Source organism: Carya illinoinensis, chromosome 3 (assembly GCF_018687715.1).
Source record: "Carya illinoinensis cultivar Pawnee chromosome 3, C.illinoinensisPawnee_v1, whole genome shotgun sequence".
Lineage (NCBI taxonomy): Eukaryota > Viridiplantae > Streptophyta > Magnoliopsida > Fagales > Juglandaceae > Carya > Carya illinoinensis.
Window position 1 is genome coordinate 47,690,116 of NC_056754.1, and position 23,056 is coordinate 47,713,171.

At 34.5% G+C, this 23,056-nt stretch overlaps 2 protein-coding genes and 1 long non-coding RNA gene across 3 annotated transcripts; 1 reads left to right on the top strand and 2 right to left on the bottom strand.

Annotated features, from left to right (window-relative positions):
* On the bottom strand, nucleotides 1-2,265 carry LOC122304789. The gene is made up of 2 exons (XR_006240999.1): nucleotides 870-2,265; nucleotides 1-233 (listed from the first exon to the last, which is right to left on the bottom strand). It is a non-coding gene; the product is annotated as an uncharacterized LOC122304789 (long non-coding RNA).
* Nucleotides 2,266-5,201: 2,936 nt separating this feature from the next.
* LOC122304791 (E3 ubiquitin-protein ligase ATL42-like) lies at nucleotides 5,202-7,181 on the top strand. Its single transcript, XM_043117056.1, has one exon. The coding sequence runs from the start codon at nucleotides 5,558-5,560 to the stop codon at nucleotides 6,836-6,838; it is 1,281 nt and encodes a 426-aa protein (XP_042972990.1). The 5' UTR covers nucleotides 5,202-5,557; the 3' UTR covers nucleotides 6,839-7,181.
* Nucleotides 7,182-10,336: 3,155 nt separating this feature from the next.
* LOC122304793 (protein phosphatase 2C and cyclic nucleotide-binding/kinase domain-containing protein) lies at nucleotides 10,337-18,601 on the bottom strand. Its single transcript, XM_043117057.1, has 15 exons — nucleotides 17,021-18,601; nucleotides 16,002-16,133; nucleotides 15,663-15,893; nucleotides 15,404-15,529; nucleotides 14,829-14,891; nucleotides 14,515-14,597; nucleotides 13,841-14,072; nucleotides 13,421-13,737; nucleotides 13,177-13,264; nucleotides 13,013-13,079; nucleotides 12,465-12,742; nucleotides 12,302-12,367; nucleotides 12,034-12,155; nucleotides 11,103-11,259; nucleotides 10,337-10,990 (listed from the first exon to the last, which is right to left on the bottom strand). Exons 1-15 carry the CDS (start codon nucleotides 18,044-18,046, stop codon nucleotides 10,748-10,750), a joined length of 3,231 nt encoding a protein of 1,076 aa, XP_042972991.1. The 5' UTR covers nucleotides 18,047-18,601; the 3' UTR covers nucleotides 10,337-10,747.
* Between the last annotated feature and the right edge of the window lie 4,455 nt (nucleotides 18,602-23,056).

Sequence of the window (23,056 nt, forward strand, 5' to 3'; positions counted from 1 at the left end):
TGCGTACAGTAACATTTAATATTTAAATCTGCATACAGTAACGTTTAAGACATGCATGTCTTACACGTGCTCTCTGCTGAAACAAGAACAGAAACCAGACATGCATACGGGTTACTAAAAATTCATAAAATACAATCTGCATGCAGAGAGATTTGGTTGCAGCAGTGGTTTTGCAGGGTATTGCCATCTTCCACGCTGCATCTGTATTGCCATCTTCCACTAAATTTTATCTTCTGTATTGAAAACAGTGGTGTCCAGTAATTGAGCAGACACAGACATCATATAAATAGTCATGGCTCATGTTTTTTCTTTTCCCATACCTGTTTCATCAGCTTTCCAGCAGAGAGATTTGGTTGTAGCAGTTTATTTGGTTGTCTTTCTGGCTCATTTGTGTTCACTTCTAGCTTGTCTTGTATAGCCTATTTGGTTTTTCTTTTAGAGGTATATATTTCCTTAGTATTATTTCTTTCTTTTAGAGGTACAAGTAATCTGCCTAAGCAAAAACTTTTATACTTTCCTGTGTATTCTTACAGTTTGTGGGTCAAAGTCTGGGCTGTATTCAAGACTTTCAAAGTTCCACACATTTCTGCTTGGTTATCTTTGTAAGTATATCTTTCATTTGCTGTTGTTCAGACTTGTGCTATTTTTGGTTTGGTTCATGATGGTTCATGTTACTATTAACTCTTACAGTGTCTTTTTGGCTTGGTTATGTTCAATGTTGTGCTTGGTTATGTTCTTATGTTCTAAGAAGATGACATGCAGACCAAAAAATGCATGCAAACCAGAAAAAGTTGTTCTCGATATTGATGAGTACATAGATTAGTACATAGATGAGTACATAGATTATAGGGGGGGAAAAAAAAACTTACCCAGATCTATTCTGGGCCACGTCTACCTCACATGCATTGTGGTAAAATCCAATGCAAAACAAGAAAAGAAACAAGCCAATCAGCTCAAGAAATAAAATAAAAAAATAGAAAATAAAGAACAATTATATAGATTATAGATAATAACACAGACAAATATAAGCTTTACAACACTGCATTATAAAAAAGATTATATTTTCTAACTCATCTAAAAATCACACATGCAAAAACAGCAATTAGCCAGTTGAAAAAGTATCACATTTATAACTGGCAGCAACAATGTGCAAACCAAAATAATAAAACCCATAATTTTTTTAGGATGACAAGTCATGAGAAGTATTTGTTACAATATATCTTTCTTAATTTCCATGCATCTAAATGTGTATATATATTGATTACATCTAAATCTAAAATAAATAGCTTATGGTCTATTAATCACATCAACATTAACCAAGCTAAATTATACATCTATCCATATACAAACTGCAAACCATCATGAACTTCAAACCCAAAATTCAAAAAAAAAAAAAAAAAAACATAAAAACATAACAAGTCACCCTCAGAAAGACATTAGAATAAGGTAGGTGCCAAGACGGGCACAAGTTGTCTGCATGAGACTAGGACTGTTCAAAATGAAAAACTAAATTTATGTTAACAATAGCTAAGGCTATAAATAACTAATGAACTTTATAACTAAATGCATGTAAAAAAAAAAAAAAATCCACTGTTGTCACTATCAAAAACTAGGAGTATGAGACTTGCCTTGAATGCTTCACTGTTGTCACTATCAATAACCAAAAATAGAGGTCTTCTTGTAAATGGAACAAAGTCACATGGGTAAATGTAGTTTAATCCTAGAATAAAAACAGCTGGTTATTGTAAGAAAATTGGAACTACAAAAATATTATAGAGAAATATTTGGAACTACAAATAATGAACCATTGACTTCAGTCTTTGTTTATAGATTCATAAGCAGATATATCAAATTAATCACCTGATCATTGCAACTAACATTGGCTTAAAAAAGACAAACTAATTGACTCTGATATGGGTTCTCTATTTCTTCCTGATAACTATTTGATATTCAATAATTGTATTTGTTTTTTAACACGAACTATAACGACAAAAAGTACACAAGTTCTTTTTATGAGACAAGCAATATACTTAGAAACTTAAGTACCTCAAAACTGAAAACACACAGTTATTGAGATGATACTGATCTGCTTCTAAAACACCCGAGTACCTCAAAAACAACGCAAACCATTACCCCATCCATTTCTCATGCACAGAAACATAGTTAAGTATTAACTAAGAATATTATAATTAAAAATAATAAAAAGAAAAATGGGAAACAAATAGCAAAACAAAATGGGAATTTATCTGCAAAACGGAAAGGCCATGCAAACAGATCTAACCTATAAAAATAATACTCAAACATTCTCATCAACAACCAAAATCAACAAAGGTTTACTAGATTGTCGTATATACTAATAATAAAATAATATACATGTCAAAATAAAGTAGCATACACATCATAATAACATACATGCCAAAATAAAAGTATTTTCATTTAGTTGTATTTTCGTGTATTTTATTTCATAAAAAGTATCACATCTCATTTAGTATCATTCCAGTGCCTCTAAAAATCAACAAAACTCACTTTAACGGAAGCAAATTAATAAAATAAACTAATACATCATTTACGAACATAGAAAAGTTTTACACTGGATTACACAATAGCAATAAAAAAGACAAAAAGATCAATAAAATGTTGTGCATAATTTTGAAGACTTTTAGCACTGGAATATCCTTTCTCTAATCAGCTCAAAGACACAAACATCTTCTTCATTTAATTGATTGTCCTTGCAATACGTTCAGAATGAAAAATCCACTGCTAAATAAATGTAAAACATAGAAACTTATAAGGACAATATGCACTTCAAACGAAAGCTTATTTAACATCAAAATAAACAATATACCTCCTCATATTCATAATCACGATCGCTTCCTTCCCAAGGATAAAAAACCCTAAAAAAATGCTTCAAAGCCGAAAGACCCAGTTCACCAAATCACTAGATCTACCACATTTACATTGATTGTTCACAGATCGGGAGATAGACTTACCGAAAGGTCATCGGCGAGATGAGGGATTGAGGACAAAAGGAGATGATTGGTGTGTCGCGCGTTGGATTTCGGACAAAATGAAAGCCCTTGAAGGGATGAGAGAGAGAGAGAGAGAGAGAGAGAGGAAACTGGGGGAGGGAGGTGAAGCACTTCGCAGAGCAGAGAAGAGAGAGAGAGAGAGAGAGAGAGAGAGAGAGAGAGAGAGAGAGAGATCTGAATGGGTCGGGGGGTGGGGGGAAATGGAGATGGAGAAGAAGCTGTCGGCACAGCAGGAGGAAGAAGAAAAATTAAAGCCCTAAAGGCACTAGCCTAAACGATGCCACTTAGAAGAAGAAAGGGGAAGTTGAAATGAAACAAGCGGGCTGGGCGGAAAAGCCCACGGGCTAGGCCTAAAACCGACTGGGCTTGGCCCAAAACAGCGGATAAAACACAATAAAAATAAATAAAAACCAAATAAAGAAGCTACAACTCAATATTAATAAAATAAAATATTTAAAGTCCAACAATAAAGTAATTTAAGCTAAAGAGTAATTTAAATGCGAAATAATTATTAATATAAAAAAAGTATATTATTTAAATTTCACAACTTAAAAATCATAAAATAATACCACGAAAATCACATTTAATTTAAAATAAGAGAACTATTAATTATAATAATTTAAATAATCATTCAATAAAGTACATGTAAATACGGAATATCACATAAGTTGTTACGCACATATCATTCATAAATATATATTTTAGGCTAGCTTATCATGCACATGAGATGACGAGTTGGCTAATTTAAACATATGGTCCCATTTTGGACGACGAGTTTGCTTAGTTTATATTTAATTTTTTTGTTAAGAATTAATTTTTTATTAATAAAAATATAATATTTTTTGTTAATTAAATAACTAACGATGTAATGTTTATATATATAATTAATAAATAATTATACAAGATGACACAAAATGATGGATCAGAGTAAAAACATCAAAGGACTCATATTTTGAATTGATGTTTTTGTTGGGTTCGTATTAAACTTATCACATGTGTTGGACTAAGTTATGTTTTGAGCTAATGTTTTTGTTAGGCTTGTATTAAACTTATCACATGAAATTTTGCTAAAACTATCGATGCTATAAATATGTATTAGACTATATCATATTTTCAAATAATATTTTTATCTTTTAATCTATACAAGCATGTAATTATTATACTATACTTAACTATCATCATCTTAAATATTTGCTAGATTTCATAACTTTTTCTATAAGTTTTAAATTATTGATTGAAATCAATTTTTTTTTATAAAATATATACCTTTTTTTAAATAATTATTTCATTAAACTAGAGCAACGTGCATTGCACGTTACTCCTACCTAGTAATAAGATAATCAGCTACAGTACAGGTATAGAACAATTGGATCCAACCTCATGATTGACTTTCTTGCGGATATTTTGAGAAAAAGATATGCTACACAGTAGCCTCACATTCAACACATTAAAATTTTTTAAATATAAAATAAAAGAGAGTAAAAAAGTAAAATTAAATATTTAAATAATGTGAAAAGTGTGGGGCTGGCATTTAGAATTTTTCTAAGAAAAAAAAAACCAGCTCATGCATGCGGTGTATGTGAACAGTGACTGATATGTAGAATAACTCAGGTATTTTAATGCATGCCAACTAGTTTGCCACGCATGCACTTACATCCAATGATTCTTTCATGTTCTCCTTTGGTTTAATTGAATATACATACAGACAAATACACACATATATATAAACTATATAAAGGATACCTTGGTTTTTATGCATATATACTTTTACTTAAGATGATGATGTTAATTTTTCATTGAGAGGGTTTGATGAAACTTCAAATTGGAGTCTGAACCAAAAATTGTGGATGTAAATAAGAATTGGACAGTAATTCATGGAGGAGAATGCGATTAAATCAAGAAACCAAATAAAACAAAAGAAGTGAACAGTCATTGCATCAGCCATCGTCAGGTCAGTTTTGAACCAAAGTTTCAAAATGTAAAATCAGAGGCGTGTATGATCAAATGCGTCAGCGCTTATATATGCAACATGGTCCATATCTCTGATGAACAGTTCAAATTGACTACGACTGCACGCATTAAGATCAATTTCGTAGCTCTCCAATGTTGTCAGATGATCTTTAATTACGTTTGTAAACTTGAAATTTTGTAGGTCTGATGATGTCAGATTGGTTTAGTTTATAGAAATCAGAAAACAGACCAAGTCATTGGCCAAAGTTTATTTGTTTAAAACTGTAAGTCATCACTACCAAATCTCAAAACATTTAATACTTAAGCTAAAGATCTAAAGATTATAAATTAAATTAGTAGCCATGAGAAATGACTATGAAGAAACCAAGGAAATTTTGGCAAAACAGAAGGATTGCCTTTTGGAGAAAGTAACAACCCGGCCATGATCTCAGACTATTCCTCATATAAACTACAAAGTTATCTGCACAAACAATGAGCATTTCACATTTTTCCAGAAGAATGCTTGCCGGAGAGCTCTAGAATTCTGAGAAAGTTTTGATAACTCGACAAAGGCGGCCATGATTCGATTGAGTTTTCTCATTTTGCATCTGCAATATTTCATGTTCTTCCAAGTCAAAGCACAAACTTCCTCCACACTAGACGATCAATCACAAAGTTTTCAGCCTAGTCTTGCTGTTGTCTTGGGAATCCTCTTAGTCATGTTCTCATTGACAATCCTTCTCCTTGTCTATGCAAAATTCTGTCACAGGAGAGCTTCCGTTCATGGCAATACACAACACTTGGGATTTATCCGATCAAGCTCTAGATTTTCTGGGATCGACAAGACGGTGATCGAGTCACTTCCTTTCTTCAGATTCTCTTCTCTTAAGGGGTCAAAGGAAGGACTTGAATGTGTAGTATGCCTTTCCAAGTTTGAAGATATCGAAATCCTCCGGTTGCTGCCAAAGTGCAAGCATGCCTTTCACATTGACTGCATCGACAATTGGCTTGAAAAGCACGCAAGCTGTCCTATTTGCAGGCACAGGGTAAGCGCTGAGGACCCAACAATTTTTACATACACAAATAGCATGAGATTGATGGACCAGGAGGAGATGAGAGGCGACTCAAACATAGAGCTCTTTGTCCAGAGAGAAGAAGATCGTCGTGGGTCTTCAAGATTCAGTCTTGGAAGTAGCTTTCGAAAAGCTGGAAAGGTTGACAAGGAAGAGAAATCTTTGATGCAAGAAGAAGAAGCCGGAGATGGTGAGGAGGCTCATGGAGTCTTGCATAAACATAATCACAAGATCATTGCATCTGATTTTGTTTTCAAGAACCGGTGGAGCAGCGTGAGTTCTTCAGACCTGATGTTCTTGAATTCGGAGATGCTTAACGCAACGTCAAGCAACAGGTTCTCTTCTTTGGATTCGAATAATGTTCAGTCGGCCTCCATAGCTGGAGCTGTAGAAAACGAGCATATTGTGAAGATAAAGGAAGAGATGGAGATGAAGAGATCGTTTGAGAGCAAGGTTAGCACACTGAACAAAACCAGTCCAGTTTTATTTCCAGGACTTGCTTCTACATCAGATGCCACATTGAAATTAAGTCAGACATCAAGATATATGAATCCGGGCGAGAGAAGATCAATGTCAGAAATCACTGCTGTTTCGAGACATGGAGATTCGGGTATGAAGAACAGAATCAACGGTGAATCTTCTTTGGTTGGAAATGATGTGAAAGAGGAAAGATTGAGGCGGCTTTGGTTTCCAATTGCCAGAGGAACAGTTCAATGGTACGCCAATAGAGAGAGAAGATCTCAACATACTCAGAACACACAAACCGCTGCAGCATTAGATGTATAAAAAATCAGATTGATGCATATATTTATCTCTCCAAAGAACGTTTTTTGCACCACTGTTGCATAGCTCAAAGTTCTTGTATTTCGCTGACATTTTAATGGAGATAGAAGTCAGCTTGAGTTGATCATGGATACAGTTTTCATGTAGATTTTAGTTAGTATTTTGAAAACCAAAGACTAATGTTAAGTTCTAAGGGAACAGATATACCTTTTCATTTTTCATTTGTGTTATTTCTATGGTTTCACATGGTCTCATTACATTGGTTTCAAATTTATAATATTGTAGTGAGATTTTGATCTCCAAAAATTGAAAGTAAAAGCCAATTTATTCATCAAGGTTCACCTGATCTGCACTTGTTTTGCTTTTGTTTTCGGGTAATATAGACTCATATGAGCATTTAATGCATTGTCTATCTTTCTCTGCATTAATGGAGAGTATCTCAGGTGAATGACACCCTGGTTCCATGCATGAATCAACTTTTAGAAAGATATTCTAGCCCAAAGAATCAGATTATCACAATAATCTTAACTGAAATGTCTGAAGCAATTGCAAGACCCACTGGAATATGATAAACCCTTTGAATTCTCCATCCACCACTCTGTAACATGGAAATTGTTGACCTTTTGTTCTTTTGCTAAACAATATTGTAAAAACAAAAACTACTCACACCGCCCAATCATGCATAGTTGTTGGCTATACTAAATGCACATCCCCGGGATCTCGCAAACATGCTACTTGTAAATATTATTACACCTTTTATTTCATTTTCTTTGTTTCGCTGTTTATACAGGGGAAATGATATTTGCATAACTAGATTGTACAAGTTCTGCACAATCTATTTGAAAAAATTGGATAAATTTAGAACACACACAAAAAAATTATTTATGACACATGAAACTTGTACACTCTAGATCTATATCTAATATTATAGATTATTTGAAATGATAATCTTGCTGGTACACCCATCAAACTCCATGTAGTTTTCTGTTACATGAAATGTCAATTCATGACTTCAAAACATGCTTAAGTCTTTTATGATATTCAACTTGGCACATCCCGGGTCTGTTTTTAGAGCGATCGTATAAAGTAGTACTATAATGAAAAAATTGAATTATTTATTATAATTTATGTGAAAATTTGTAAAAATTGAAATGATGAAATGAAAAGGATTGAGAGTGTTTCTTAATCCAAATTGAGCCAATATAAACCCCACGCATACATGATTTTTTTTTTTTTTATCATTAATTAGATGCATGAGTAGTTGTGGATATTATTCATTAAATTAGCACAATATGAGCAACGGCATTGATGTAATAGCTGAGACCACTTTGTTTGTCTCGAATGAAACAAGGAATCCATGGATCTTAAAATACATATTGATTTGTCGCTAATGCTTCATAATAATGGTTTATTCCCCTTTCCTCTTCCTTTCTAGTAATTGTTTATTCTCCAATACCCTTGTCTTTACCATTCATTTCTAATTAATTAAGAAGAAAAAACATTTTAGGAAAAAAAAAAAAAAGAACCATACTCAATGCTTACACGTAATTTGAGTGTTAAATAATCCACAACTTTGTTTTCCATTGATCTATTAATAGATACAAAAGAAGAGAAGATGCCATTTGGGGTATATGTTATGCAGATAGTTTAAAACTGTTGACTTCAAATATGAGATGAGTGGCTCTTCAGCCTCACATGAAAATCCCGACAGTGCGAAGAAAAACAAAAAAAAAAAAAACTTTTTTTTAATGCTTTTAAATAGATTTTTTTTTTTTAAATCACAACATTTTTAAAAAAACACTTTCTTAATTAAGTTAAAATAAAAAATAAAAAAAAACTACTGTCGGTCGGGATTCATGTATGGCTTTAGCATTTCTTTAATATGAGATATTGAGTGTAGGTTAAATTATTGAGTCACCACATTTTATTATGTTATTGATGAATAATGTAATATTATCGTTGATAATCAACATCATGGTTTAATAATTTAATGAGTAGGTCTGCTGCTGACATGGTGCCTACATCTCCCTTCTTCTTATTGGTAGGAGGGTATATGTTAATTTTGGAGTAGATTAAAATATTGATGGATCATATGATTTTGAGGTTTCATGCAACTGGTGATGTGCTCATCTCAAAGTCAAAAAAATGAAATTCTTGCTCACCAAGTTTTCGGATCTCTCTGGAATATACAAGACTTCCCATGCTTGCATCATCTGAAATCCTATCAGATAGACTTAAGCTTGGTTTGGATAGAAATATTTGCTCAATCTATCTCATCTCATCTCAATATCTAACACAACAAAGACAAGCATTTTTCAATTTCAAATTTTCAATTTTTTTTATCTAATCATTACCTACTCATTACAACTTTATTAAACTTTCAAATAAAACACAAAAATAATTCAACATTTTTAAATCTTAAAATAAAAATTATATTAAAAAATTATATACTAATAATATTTTAATTTTATAATATTTTTTTTTAATTTTTTCTCAAACCTTTTCCAAAATTCAATAAAACATACAAACTCAAATTATTTGATTAATATTTATAGAAAAAGCATCACATCTCATCATCTAAATGAGACCTAATTTTATGAGCGAGAACGAGGAAAAAAGGTTTAAGGCAGAATGCGCCTTAATGGTACGTGGCGACTGCTTGCCCTGCAGGCTACACACTCATTCTACAAGAATATCAGAACTAGTGCAGATTAGAGGCATCTGAGATCTGATGCCAACCCCTTACCATATTTATTTAAATGCGTCTCCGCTAGTCTTCTGCCAACACACGCCGTTTCGATAGAATAAACTGTTTTAGGTCTCAGATCTTACTTATCACACGTGTCGAAACAACAATGAAATGGCTTTACACGGGCCTCCCGGCGCTAGCGATCTTGTTATGCTTATGCTTTTCCTAACCAGAGGGATCGGGAGGAAGAGGAACTAGGCCTCCCCATCAATCAACTATGAACAACACGATGCAGCAACCTAAACCTCAACCTAGCCATGATTCTCTTTTGTTATTTTTTTTGTCCCCTGAGATGTACTTGGTCCAACGAGGGTGTTTGTTCCCCACCCCTACTGGCTACGGGCTACCCATGTATCCTATATTAAGTTATTATAATGAAAATATGACTTGCTTAGATAAAACAAATGCCCTAGGGTCGGACTTATATCCACATTGTGTCCCATCCACGCTTACTGCAGTAAGCGCCAAGACACAAGCCTCGGGTGCTCATGCAACTCTTCAATTTTTTGCCTGCTTGTCCTCTGAAGCAGAGGTTATTTTGAATTGTCCCCAAGAAACCAAAGAAGAGGAACACCACATGCAACTCCGCTAAAGCTACAGTCTTGTGATGTGACCCGCCACCGCCGTGGTTCCAGAGCTTATTATATGCTAGAACAAGCGTATACATCCAATGTATTAACGACAATAAGAAAGAAAAATATAATATCACCATCCCAAGCCAAATCAAATCACAATCAACAACAGTGAAAAAATTTCGCTAAAAAGCTAGAATTTCATTGTGAAAAGGGAAGGGAAACCTCATTCATTTACATATATATGCATTTACATTAGAGAAATTTCAGAAAACAAAAAAAAAAATTAAAGTGATAAATAACAATCTATTAACTGACATCTCCTTCGAGCTGGTTAAATGGCCAATTAGGTGGCAGAGCAAACATCCTAAAGGAATATTCTACCAATTCTGTCATGAAAAGATATTACCAAAATGAAACATACATAAGGGAGTGTGACCAAATTTACACAAGAAACTTGATCTTCTCCATCAACTCAGCATGTCAGCATTCTAATCCTTCAAATAAGCGTGACTTGTCAATCTCATATGAGAAACTAGGACTTCAATCACAAAACGTTCAAAGAATTTGAAACCCAAGATGATCATTCTTCTACCAGTCATCAAGCCATTCAGGATCGTTGGGCTCGTCTATAGTCTGAGAAAAGGAAACTAGAGTACTGCATTCCTCAGAATAACCTTCTAAATGTTGCGCTATTCGTGAGGTGATCTCTTGAGGAACAGGAAAGCTACGATTCATAATCCCTTCCCAGTCAATACCATCAAACCACGGATGGCATTTGACAGAATTAGGACCTTGGCTTCCAAGTCTTGTGTTTTCATCAACTTCAAGTAACTGAACAAATCATTTATCAGCATATGACCAAGTAAAAAATCCTAGCGTTTCCACCCAGTACAATCAAGGAAGTGAGAGAGAAATGTAAATAACAAGATACTTTCAATGATACCTTGGTGAGGAGATCAACAGCTTCTGGGCTTAAACTCTCTGAAAGATTTAGCTGTCCTTTAGCAATCTTAGCAAACGTATCAAGCTCACTTTCTCTCCATGACCCAAACGGCATTTCCCCATGTAGCATGAAATATACCAAGACTCCTAACGCCCACCTGCACATATACAAACAATTATGGGGGCTCCAGACAGTTACAAAAATACCGTCAAAGAGAAGACAAGAAAAACTGTCAGAGACTGTAATTCCAATTACATTTTCAAGACTACATCCTCCCAAAAAAACACTGTACAATAATATGTATCCACCTTACCATGCATGGTATAAAAATGAAGAATCTCAGAAAGTGTAATGATTGCTCTTGACCTTTTGTTTACATGGCAATACGTATTTTGACATCCCACCTCATCTATAAAATCCTTCCTAATAATTCCTGACATTATCATGAATGTGAATGGGAATTCTCTTTCTAATCGAGGAGGAGCCATGGTGATACTGAAGAACTGGATGAGTTAATAGTTGAATATTGGTTTAGATGTTATCAATGCCTCTCGAGTGTCAATGCAACATCATCCCTTAGATGGTTACAATTGTAATACTCAAATAGATCCTATGAGTAATTTGATAATCTTCTTTTGTAAAGGGTGCTGCTGAAATTCCCAAAAGTGTCAAGCAGCAGATCTTACTTTTCTCAGTCAATCCCAATTTCTCCCGTAATGGCAGAATACTGCCCCACAATTAAAGTTCAGATACCTCTACATCCATTGTTTGTTGGGGTAATAGCCCTGAATATAAGTTACTTACACATTTCACATTTTTTTAATGAATTAGTGTGAAAATGTATAACTACCACACATGCTTCACAAAAATCTAAGGATAAAAGACGTTTTTTAGGATGAACATGGCAGCAAAGTACAACTTGCAATTTTACCAGTCAGCAGGTAAACCGTGGCCTTTTCCCTGGACTATCTCTGGAGCTAAAGAATCTGCCATCCCACAAATTGTAAATGTCCTCTCGCCATGTAACTTCTTCCCAAATCTGAAGTCCACTAGCTAGATTACAGCAAGAAAGAGTTTCTATTATTATCCATGTATGTATTTCACCCCTTTCTAGGTGACAGAGAGTTAAATCCACACCAGTTACATGACTTGAATATAGATATCGATAAAGAAAGCATAAAACATAATAGAGCACCAACCTGTATATATCCTGTTTGATCCAACATTAAAACATCAGGGGACACACCTCTGTAAAGAACACCATTCTGAAATACAAGAAAAAAAATTGAGAAAAGAAATTATAATAAATATATAGCAACAAACATGAAAATGGGAAAAGTAAACAATATCTAGATATCAGACCTTGTGTAGATTTTCTAAGGCAGAAATGAGAGAGGCGGCAAAGAACCGTGCAGATGGTTCCTTGAGTGTGGTGTGAAGTATGGAAGCCAAAGGGCAAGCAAGGCATGTATTTAGAAGTATGCCAGCATGAACTTGATTGGCACAAGTACACAGAACCTGAGGTACACAAGCTGAAGGACTCAAACTCTTCATCAGGTTTTTCTCTTTTAAGACCTGTGCTTCGTTTCCCAGACCTTTGACCTTCTGCTTTGAAAATCTCTTCAAACTAAGCAGATTTTCTGATTGTCAATTGGAATCATAAAAAATCATTTCATCAGTACACAGAACAATTCATCAAACATATATATCCTCCTATGATCACCATATCACATTTGTATTCTACCATAGGGATGATTTTCTAGTGTGGGGAGGAAATGTTTATTCATGAATTCCTGTCATTTCAATTTCATGCACATTTTAGTAGGCATATAGGCCTTCCAAGCAAACAAGCATCAAAACCTAATTCCATCTGGGAAACTAAAGGTATCATAGCAGAGGGCAAAGCCAACCTGAGTCTCTTAACAGTACAAGCCCAATCTCACTGCAATCGGTGGAGCATAGACACTTCCTCCATTCCTACATTGGAAATTCCATTAGATGATTTCAGAAGTAGATTTCTTTAAACATAAGTTCTTGGAAATATTAGTTTCGAGCAGATCACGGCCCCCCTTACCAAATCAGAGAGTTGAATTTTAGCAAAAGCTGAAACATCAATACTCTTAGCAAAGTCCTTGGGAAAATCAGAGGAATAGTTCCTTGACCTAAATGATATAAATGCGAAGTATCAGGGACCTGAAGCACTTTTGATGGTATCGATCAGTTTAAAGGAAAAAGAATTGTTTTGCCAAATTAACTCCAAAGTATACCCATGACATTTAAAAGGGAAGATTGGATGTGAAAACATGGTTTCAACGTACTTGTGTTCATCCTCAGAAAGCTTGGTTAAAGGGCCAACAACCGAATCAAAATTTTCCTTCGTTAAAAGGGCACATACAACATTGCCCATAGCAACTGCTCTCAAGGAATCTATATATTCACCAATAAGGGCCCATTCACCAAAATAGCTTCCCTCTATTTTCTCCACTGAGAGCTCTGGACTGCTCTGGGGATTATCATTGTCTTTTAGATTGTCAGACATGAGGCTGGAAACATTTGGATTCCTCAATAAATCGGAATCAAAAGTAATTTTCACATGTCCCTTCTGGATAACGTACAATGCAGAAAGGCCATCATTCTGCAAATGGATGCTGAAGGAATATGAGAAGAAATATAAAGAGGGAATACAAAAAGAAATATACACAAGAAGAGGGGTCTATTCTTTAATAGAGCAACTTTACTTTATCAACTATTGTCTGCCCATCTGAGAAGGAAACTTCAGAAAGGGAATCTGCAATGTGACTCAGCTGTAAGATTGTCAATCTTGAAAGAAGATCTACTGATCGAAGCAACTTCAAGGATGACAAATTAGAGAACTCTGACATTAAAATTCCTCGAAAATCTTCTCTCTTTAAAGCCCATAGAGTTCCACTTGTCACAGCACGAACAGAGGCCTGGAGTGGTTTGTTATACCTATTATGTCACAAATAGCAACGAAAAAACACAAAAAAAATTACATACCACTATTATCAACAGCAATAAACAAATCTAGAAAAGGCCATTTTGACATAATTCAGAGCCAAAAAAAAAAAAGATGTTTGTAATTCAAAATAATAACAATACAACATTTTTTACTAGTAGTAACAATAATAAAAGTAACAATAAGAATGATAATATGAATAATAAGTCATCACCAAGGCACATGCATATAGGCATTAAAACATTAAACTGGTCATGCTAAAATGGATTTGAACTTTGAAGTCATTTTAATTTATTGGTTTCCGATTTTGATGATGTCTTACAGTTTTTATATCAACAAGAACAATTCACCAACTCCTGGAAATTGGAATCTCTGTGAAGAAATCATATCTTTAATTTGGTTTAGAAGTATAACAGTAATAGAGAAAGAACTCACATTAAAGCCAGCTCCCCAAAGGATGATAACTTTTCAGCTGTATAGCGCTGCAGAACCCTTGGGCCGTCACCATTTTGTTCTTCCTGATAATGAGCAAAAAATTTCATGAAATCACCGGAAATAAGCAATTATGAACAGACATAAAATTTATCCAACTGAACTACACTCCATGAGATTCAATTGAGGCATAAAAATCTAACTGCATTGCCCAAGATAAAAACCATTATAGTAAATAATCTTAATATGCTTAAAGAATAAATCAAAGGAATGACAAAAATTAAGATCGAGTTTAATCAAGCAACCAAAATGAGAACCTGGGTTGCCAAGACCTCGAATTCCCCACTGCCAACAACATAAAAGCAGTCACCTTCACCACCCTGCAAAATGTAATAATCATGACAATCCTGCATAATTCCAAAACTCCAGCCAAAATTATATTTAGAATACACACTCCATTTTCCTGACCAAGTCCCCAAGCAATTCAAGCCAGGGTTCAGTGTCGTGAATGAAATCCCACCCATAGATTTGATGCAATGCACAAGGAAACCTTATACAGCTTACCATTTTGAAGGTCAATTTCCTTATGCAGGATGTATTGTAACATTTGCATGCAATGAAAAATAATGAGTTGTTTGTTAATTTCAGAATATCCAACAAAGGTTTACAGTTGTTTCAAGGTTAATTATTTCTTAATATTTGTACATTCACATATCATCATGCACAACAGTAATAGTACTTCATTCATATTGTTATTTTGACCCACATGCATTAGCTGGCTGTTGGGAAACTTTGATCCATATCCACCACTAATAATTTGAGAACAACTTCAGGATTGTGTATAATAGCTTCGAGCTCTAAAAGTTTGGAGAAGAGTGCCTAAAGAACTGACCTGTTTAACTACAACTTCCTCTGGCTCAACCTCAACTCTTTGCATACAATCCAACAACACATGACACTGGGTGTCAGTAAGTTTTCTGAAGAGGAAGTGGTCATGGAGTGCCCGTTCAATGTGTGCCTGTGTCATGCAAGTATGCAACACTTGAGCACCTATACTGATTTGCTTCTATGAATATTAATGCTACTATTATGTTCCCTACACAGTTTATGCATACATGCGCACGCACACACACAAAATGGAAAAGGTTTACTTCTTCTTCCCAAGTCTTCCTGTGGGCTGGAGGCGGAGGAACCCAAATTTGCCCATTCTCCAGGGAACTTTCAATGGCACGGAGACGTGCCCGTGATAAATCATGCCTTACACGATGGTTCTTAGAGTTCCAGCTAAAGGTCGAAGGAGACTCTGATCCTGTCATCTCTATAACATGAGGAACTGGGGGTCGTAAAAATGCACCAGGAGTTGCTAATTGACCACCAGCAGTCTGTTAAAAAAAGGGAATATAAGTTCACTTGGTACCCATAAGGAAATGCTTTTTTTTTTTTTTCAAAAATAAATGAACAAATATATTGCAAACAACAAGCCCACTTACGTCAGTTAGCCCATTAATATGCACAACAATCACGGTAATATCATCTGTACGGGTTTCATACTGCAGCCAAAGTCTATAAGATTCTGCAACAATTGCAGCACAAGCATCACGGGGATCCTTAAATTTTGTAACCTGCAAAAGTAGTGGCCAAGTAAGGAGCTATGCCAACCAAGATTTGGAAGATAGAATAGGTACAATATTTAACAATGTACCCTGTTTCTAGACACGAAAATGTAAGTAATGCAACATTGAGATTTGAAAAGGAAAAATGAAAAAATAAACTCATCATTTTATGGGTAAACAATAGTACTAAAGAAAGAGCTGATTGTGTAAGTTGCAATCATTAAGATGCATAAGGTGGGTAAAATATTTCAGAAGCTAATTTTGGTCAATCAGTAAATCGTGCTTATTTTACTCATCTCACTGGTGAGGAATTGAATCCAAATTTTTTATCAGTAAAAAAATGAATTCAACTCATGCGATATGAATTATTTTCATGTATGAGAATAAGATCTTAAAGCATTTATAAAATTTATTAGTGGGAGAAGACTCTAAAAAGAAGCTAAATATTTTTTTGAACATTGCGTCAACTTCTTATATGGTGAAGTTTTTGCATGACCACGTTTCAGCTTTAAGGATTAAAAATAGAAATGGAGAGAAACTGCTTATGAGCGATTCAACAAAGATACATGTGGAGTTTAAAAATTACTGAATTATACATGAAACTATACTTAACCCATTTACATGCTGCTTCTAACTCTCGGGGGGTTTTTTCCCCCAATCAAGCCTCATGACTGAATCCTCTCGACCATATTTACAACACTTCCAGAATTTGATTACATCTCCAACGGAAAAGACCCTAAATTCGGAAAATGCCCTTATATATTTGTTCTTGTTGTAACAAAAACGGCCAAAAAGGAGGAAAATTGCTCTTCGCTTGCAATTAACCGATTAAGTACCAACACATATTTCTGATAGAACATAAATCTGAATTGCCATAAATAAGCATGATACCATACCATGTCAACCACGGTTTGGCTAGATAGAAACTCGAATACCCCATCGCTTGCAAGCACTAAGAAAGGATGATCCGCTGTGAGCTCCAAAACAACAATTTCAGGGGTAGCAACAACCCCAATTGACTCAGCAATCGAATCACCAATACTGCGTGTAAAAGCCGTGCCGGGATACATCCCATTTGGCACCCACAATCTCGGTGGATCGCCATCATCATCTTCTTCAGTGCCCCAACACTGCACATTCGGGTTCTTCAGCCCCTCGATCTGATCCAGTGTAAGCACCCTGGCACCACAAAGCCTAACTCTTTCGAGCTCATCCGCTCGGAATGGCGTCTGATCAATCGAAAGGTCTACGGCCGTAATATCCTTCCCTCTCCTCTCCGCAATAACCGCTCTGGAATCACCAGAATTCGCTACATATATAGTCCTACCGCGAACTAGTACAGTAATTGCAGTGGTTCCACTCATACTATCATCCAAACTATCAGCATGTAGTTGCGAATTCGTCGTTAAAAAGGCACCGTGGCATGCGTCAACACCATCAACATTAAAGTTACTGTTACGAAGCAAATTCTCACATAACTTTCGCTTCACAAACTGCGAACACTGAGCTCCGAATTCGCCATGGCCATCAAAGACCCCGAAGAAATGGTCATCCGGGTTGGTACCAAACGGTGTGTGAATGCAAAAGCTGTCCTGGTTTGCCTTATCAAGAGCATCAGGGTAATACCCTCTTTGAGACAGAAAGGAATACCGTAATTCGTAGTTCCCTGCGGGAACCTTCACGGTTCTCGACCCATCTGGCGGTAGGAACTGAGCCGAAACCCTAGAGAGCCTGGTGACGCCCAACTCGGGGTCTCTGTTGTGGCCCAATTGGTTGAACTGGTCCCTAATTTCGGCCCCTTCACCGTCGTCGGAAGAGGCCGGAGAGAAAACGCCGATCTCCCCCGCGCTCGCATTTTGAGTAACTTTGATTCTCGGAGTAGTAACCTCGCCGAAACAAACCCTTGAATAAACGCAACCCATCACTAAGAACAAGGAACAGTGCCAGACCCAGATGCCAGAAGTGCAAGAAGATTCATCAGCTTAAGTTTTTCCAGAGCTCACTGGTCTCACGTTCTCCGCCCTCACTGCTTCGAAAACAGCAATCCCGATTCCAAGAATAGCTAGGAAAACAACTTCCGTATAAGCCTTCAATTCCAAATTGCTCAAGCGCGAGAGAAAGCGACAGAAAATCTACCAGACTCCGTGCAAAACCATATCTTCCAACAGTAAAACAATTCAAATGTTGAAGAGACCAAATGAAACAAGATAAGCAAAGCACGGGATTTCTCCAATTTGAAAAGTCAGTGTTTTAAAGCGAGAGAATTCCAATTTGAAACCCACACGATCTTGATACACTGTACCCAGGAACCGTTACAGGAAAACCAGATAAATTTACAAAACGGAAGAAAATCGAGTTTAAACGCACTCTCCTCGAAATGCACCACCCATCCCCAGATGTCGAGACTCGAATACGAGACGCTGCTAGGACTGGAGTCAGTAGAGAGAATGGAGAGCGTGATGCGCACACACTAAGGCAAGCGTCAGAGATCATTGCACTCGACTTCTCCACGTGCCGCGTTATTCACGCGCGCCATATTTCCATAGAATATTACATTCATCCCGCAAATTATATGCTTTCAGCTAAATAATAATTGTATTCTCAATAATTTCGGAAAAATAAATTATACAATAGTTGTACTTACTTAGATTGCGATTGCGTGGTCGAGAAGAACTGTCTCTCCACCGGTGATCGGAAAATTTTAATTATAAATAAAATCGTGTATTAATATATATATTAATTTAATATAATTAATTAAAAAATAAATTTTATTAAAAATAATATTAATTTAAATTTTAAATATAAAATAATCAGGATCAGTACGTAAATTAGTACACAACTTTATTTATATATAACAAAACTCTCGGTGTTTAATCTGAACAGTAAATCCCAGCATATCTCAGCCGAATCTTTTATATAATAAAAAAAATTAAAAAAGTCATCTATTTTTATATGAAAAATTTTAATATCCAAGCTATCTTTCTATTTTTATTTTTATATATTTAAAAATAAAAATTCTATTATCAAATCTGATAATATTTACGTGTTATAATTTAATTTAAAAATAAAATAACTCTTTCAAAAAATTTTATATACGAGTCAGTGTTTCTTTGTCGTTGACCTAAAGAATATGATTTGTAAGAGAAGTTAACGAGTTATATCTATTACAAATCAAATCTTTGCCACGTAAATAACGTAGAGGATTGTAAATAGAATGGCTCTTAACGGCAATTTGCTTTATTCCATTGTACTTAAATAAAGAGCGATGCTGGCCATACACGCAGCTTTCACTCAAAAGTACCGCTTTCTGCAATTTTTTATCGAGAAATGTTATAAAAAAACTTATCACCACACATTTGTAATTAATCAATATATAATTTATTATTTTTATCTTTTTATTTAAACATTCATATATTTAAAAATTAAAATATAGGAATAAAAATAACAGAGTTTTAGTACTTATTATCTACACGCATCATACATCACATACCATATTTTTTTATTTTCTTTATTCTTCTTTTTATTCTTTTTAAACTAATTAAATTATTCTACTCATTATCCATATATCAAATATTTCGTTAAAAACAATTTAGTGTATAAGAATGATGAATAAAATTTTTTAATCATAAATTACATATTAATTAAGTGAATGTGTGTTATGTGAGGTTTTCATGTAGAATTTCTCATTTTAAAATACTATTTATGCACAATGTCTTGAAATTCCATAAGATATTCATGTCCGCGCACCAAAAAAGTTCCATAAAATGGATTAAGTCCTTAAATTGAGCTCGCATAAGTTCGGTTTTAACTTAGTTTGTATAATAAACACAATATTAGTAAACAAATTAAACTTGCTAACAAGACTCATATATAAACTAAACTCAATTCATTCAAGTCCATTTGAAAACTCTTAATATATGTGTAATTTATTTAATATCTTTTTATTTACCTACACACACGTGTGTGTTTAGTTATATCATATCAAAATTATATGTGTTAGGGGGATTTTCGTCAGGGGCCTCAAAGCCCACGAAGGCCCGCCCAAGTCCAACATCCAACATGCCTCCCATATCCCAAAAAGCATAAAGTAGCTTGGCCCAAATCCACGGGAATCTCCCAGTGGTTCAGAATCGACCAATAACTCGTGTAGGTCGGATATAACCGCTAGCATGGAGCTACGACATTGCAAAAGAAACGCGAGAAACCAAGTCGAAGGAAAAAAGAAGAAGCACGCCCAGGGGAAGAGACCGGACAACCTAGAAATGCCAGGAGGCCACACTATATTAAATGGATTCACCAGATAATCACACCGTATTAAATGACTAATCCTAGAGAGTCACGCCGCATTACAAACAGCATGGTAGAAGAAGTGCCGGGAGGATTTCTCATTCTCAAATGTCGCAGGGCATGGCCATCTGACTATCCGAACCGAGTATAAAAGGCACATTTGACCACCGGATAAAGGGATCGAATCTTCAAGTTAAAGATAGATGAATGCTCATTCTCATTGTTGTATAAATATCTCTATTCAGAATATCCAAGCTAATTTAGGCATCAGAGGTTTCCCGAGCCACCCTAGAGCTACCTTTCTAATCCTTCCTTCATTGATGTAAGTCCATGAGGCAGAAGACCTAGACCATTGAGGACCCAGCCCAAAGTTATATGAAAGACTTCGTTAACAAGATGCATATAAAATATTAGGCATATAGTATCAGCACATATTTATTAATGTTATGTAGCATATTTAGCTATCTATGTGTATGTTATATATATGGTTACATAATTGTACCCATTATCAGCTATAGCTTTAGTTTTTAAGTTAAAAAGTTAATGGTTTTAATAATAATGAGATGCAAATAACTTATTTGAAATAAGATGGTAGTACGGCGTATAGAATTTTTTAATAATAAATAATGAAAGTACTCTAAACATTTAAAAAACATTACTTGATTTTGAGTTAAATTTGAGTTGGGCTGATTTGTCTTATTTGACTCGAGCTCAAGCTTACGGGTGTGGTTGGTTTTTATATGATGAGGATTTGGGTGTGGTTGATTTAAAGACTTGTGTTATCAGCTGACATAATTTGGAACATTAATTTTATGATGGTTGTGATGATTTATATCAAGAACAAGTCTAACCCTCCTTGAAAGTATTGTGCATTAATTATGGGATGTTGTTCTACTTTTTTGCTCTCATCGAATTCTTGTCTGGTTATCATGTTTACAAATACAATTTTGTTAGATACAACTGCTATTAAAACCGCAATGCGATCGGCTATTTTTTTATTATTTATTTTATTTCTTAAATTAAAATAAAAGTATTAGTTTTTAAAAAAATAAAAAGAGAAATTTGAATAAAAATATTATAAAGTTAAAATATTATTAGAATATAATTTTTTAATATTATTTTTATTTAAAGATTCGAAAATGTAGTATTGCTTTTTGTGTTTTGTTTAAAAATTTAAAAAAATTATAATGGTAATGTGAAATGATTAGACGAAGAAGTTAAAAATTTGAAATTGAAAAATATTTATATTTTAGTGATATTTAAGAATAAAATTATAAGAAATTTTAAAATAAAATGAGATAACATGAAATGAAACATGTTTCCCAAACAACCCCTAAGACTACATGCTTAATAAAATTGAAATTTTTTTTTATATTTTTACCTATAATAAAATCAATATTATACTCAAACTTACATATTTATATTACATAAAATCTACACAGCAGCCTCATACTTTTTCACACCATTAAAAAATATAAATTTATTATTTTATCTTTTATTATTTTATACTAATGTGTTGAATGTGGAGTTACTGTATAGCAATACTCTTTATATTAAATCCAAACTTATTAATTTCTTTCGTATTCGTGATGGGTTGTCTTATATCTACTTTTATATATAATATTTTCTCGTCATAAATAAAGATAAATAAATAAAATAAAGGTCTTATGTTTATTTTTTTATAAAAAAGAAAAGCGTGTTATATATTAATATAAAATTGCATGCAATAATTCGTGCTGAATGAACAGCCAGTGCCAACCTGGGCTGAGGAAAAAAGACAAAAAAACTAGTGCCACCCTGGATGCGAACCCAACGAGTAAAAAAATTGAGGAATTGAGAACGCCACCCACGTTCACTCATCATCACATACCTTTCATGACGTGGTCCCTTTACAATCTTTGATTCTTTTGCTCTAACCATCCATGCCCACCTTCTACTTTTTGGTTATGCCCACCTACTATTTCTACTATTTAGAGCATTAATAATGGGTTAAATAAAGTTAGAATTTAGTCAAAAAAATAATTAAAGGATAAAATAAAGTATGATAATAGGCTTAACAAATAAACAATAAGTCTAACTATCAATTATATGACTAACCAAATTTATTAAGTAGAAGAAACTGATTAAATATTATTTTTGAACTAAAAAATTTACTTCCCGCTATAATATAAATGGTCTCGTGGTCGAATTCTTAGAACACCTTTTGACAAATGTAGGATTTCAGAGCATATTTGGAGTGTTGTGTTGAAACGACTGAGCAAGCTGCGATGGTGGCGGTGGTAGATGTAAGATCATCGATGGCATTGGCAGCGGCTTCGATAGAATGCATGGCTTGAGCAATGTCACAGTGGGAAGAGTGCATGAGGGAGAGGAGGAGCATCGTGAAGGACTTGGATGCATCTTTCACTTGCTTCATTGTGGTCTCGAAAACTTTTGGTGCTAGCCCTACCATGACTGGACCAGTAAAATTATGGGTATATCAGAGTTAACATTCTCTAGGTGATTCATCCCACTTGTTTGAATTTCTAAAGATCATAACCAGAAGAAATTAAATAACGTGGATGAAGAGTTGTTATCCTAAGCAATAACCTATCTTTGAATGTCTACAAAGCGGTGGTTTGAAGTGAAATCAGTATCCTTTTAAG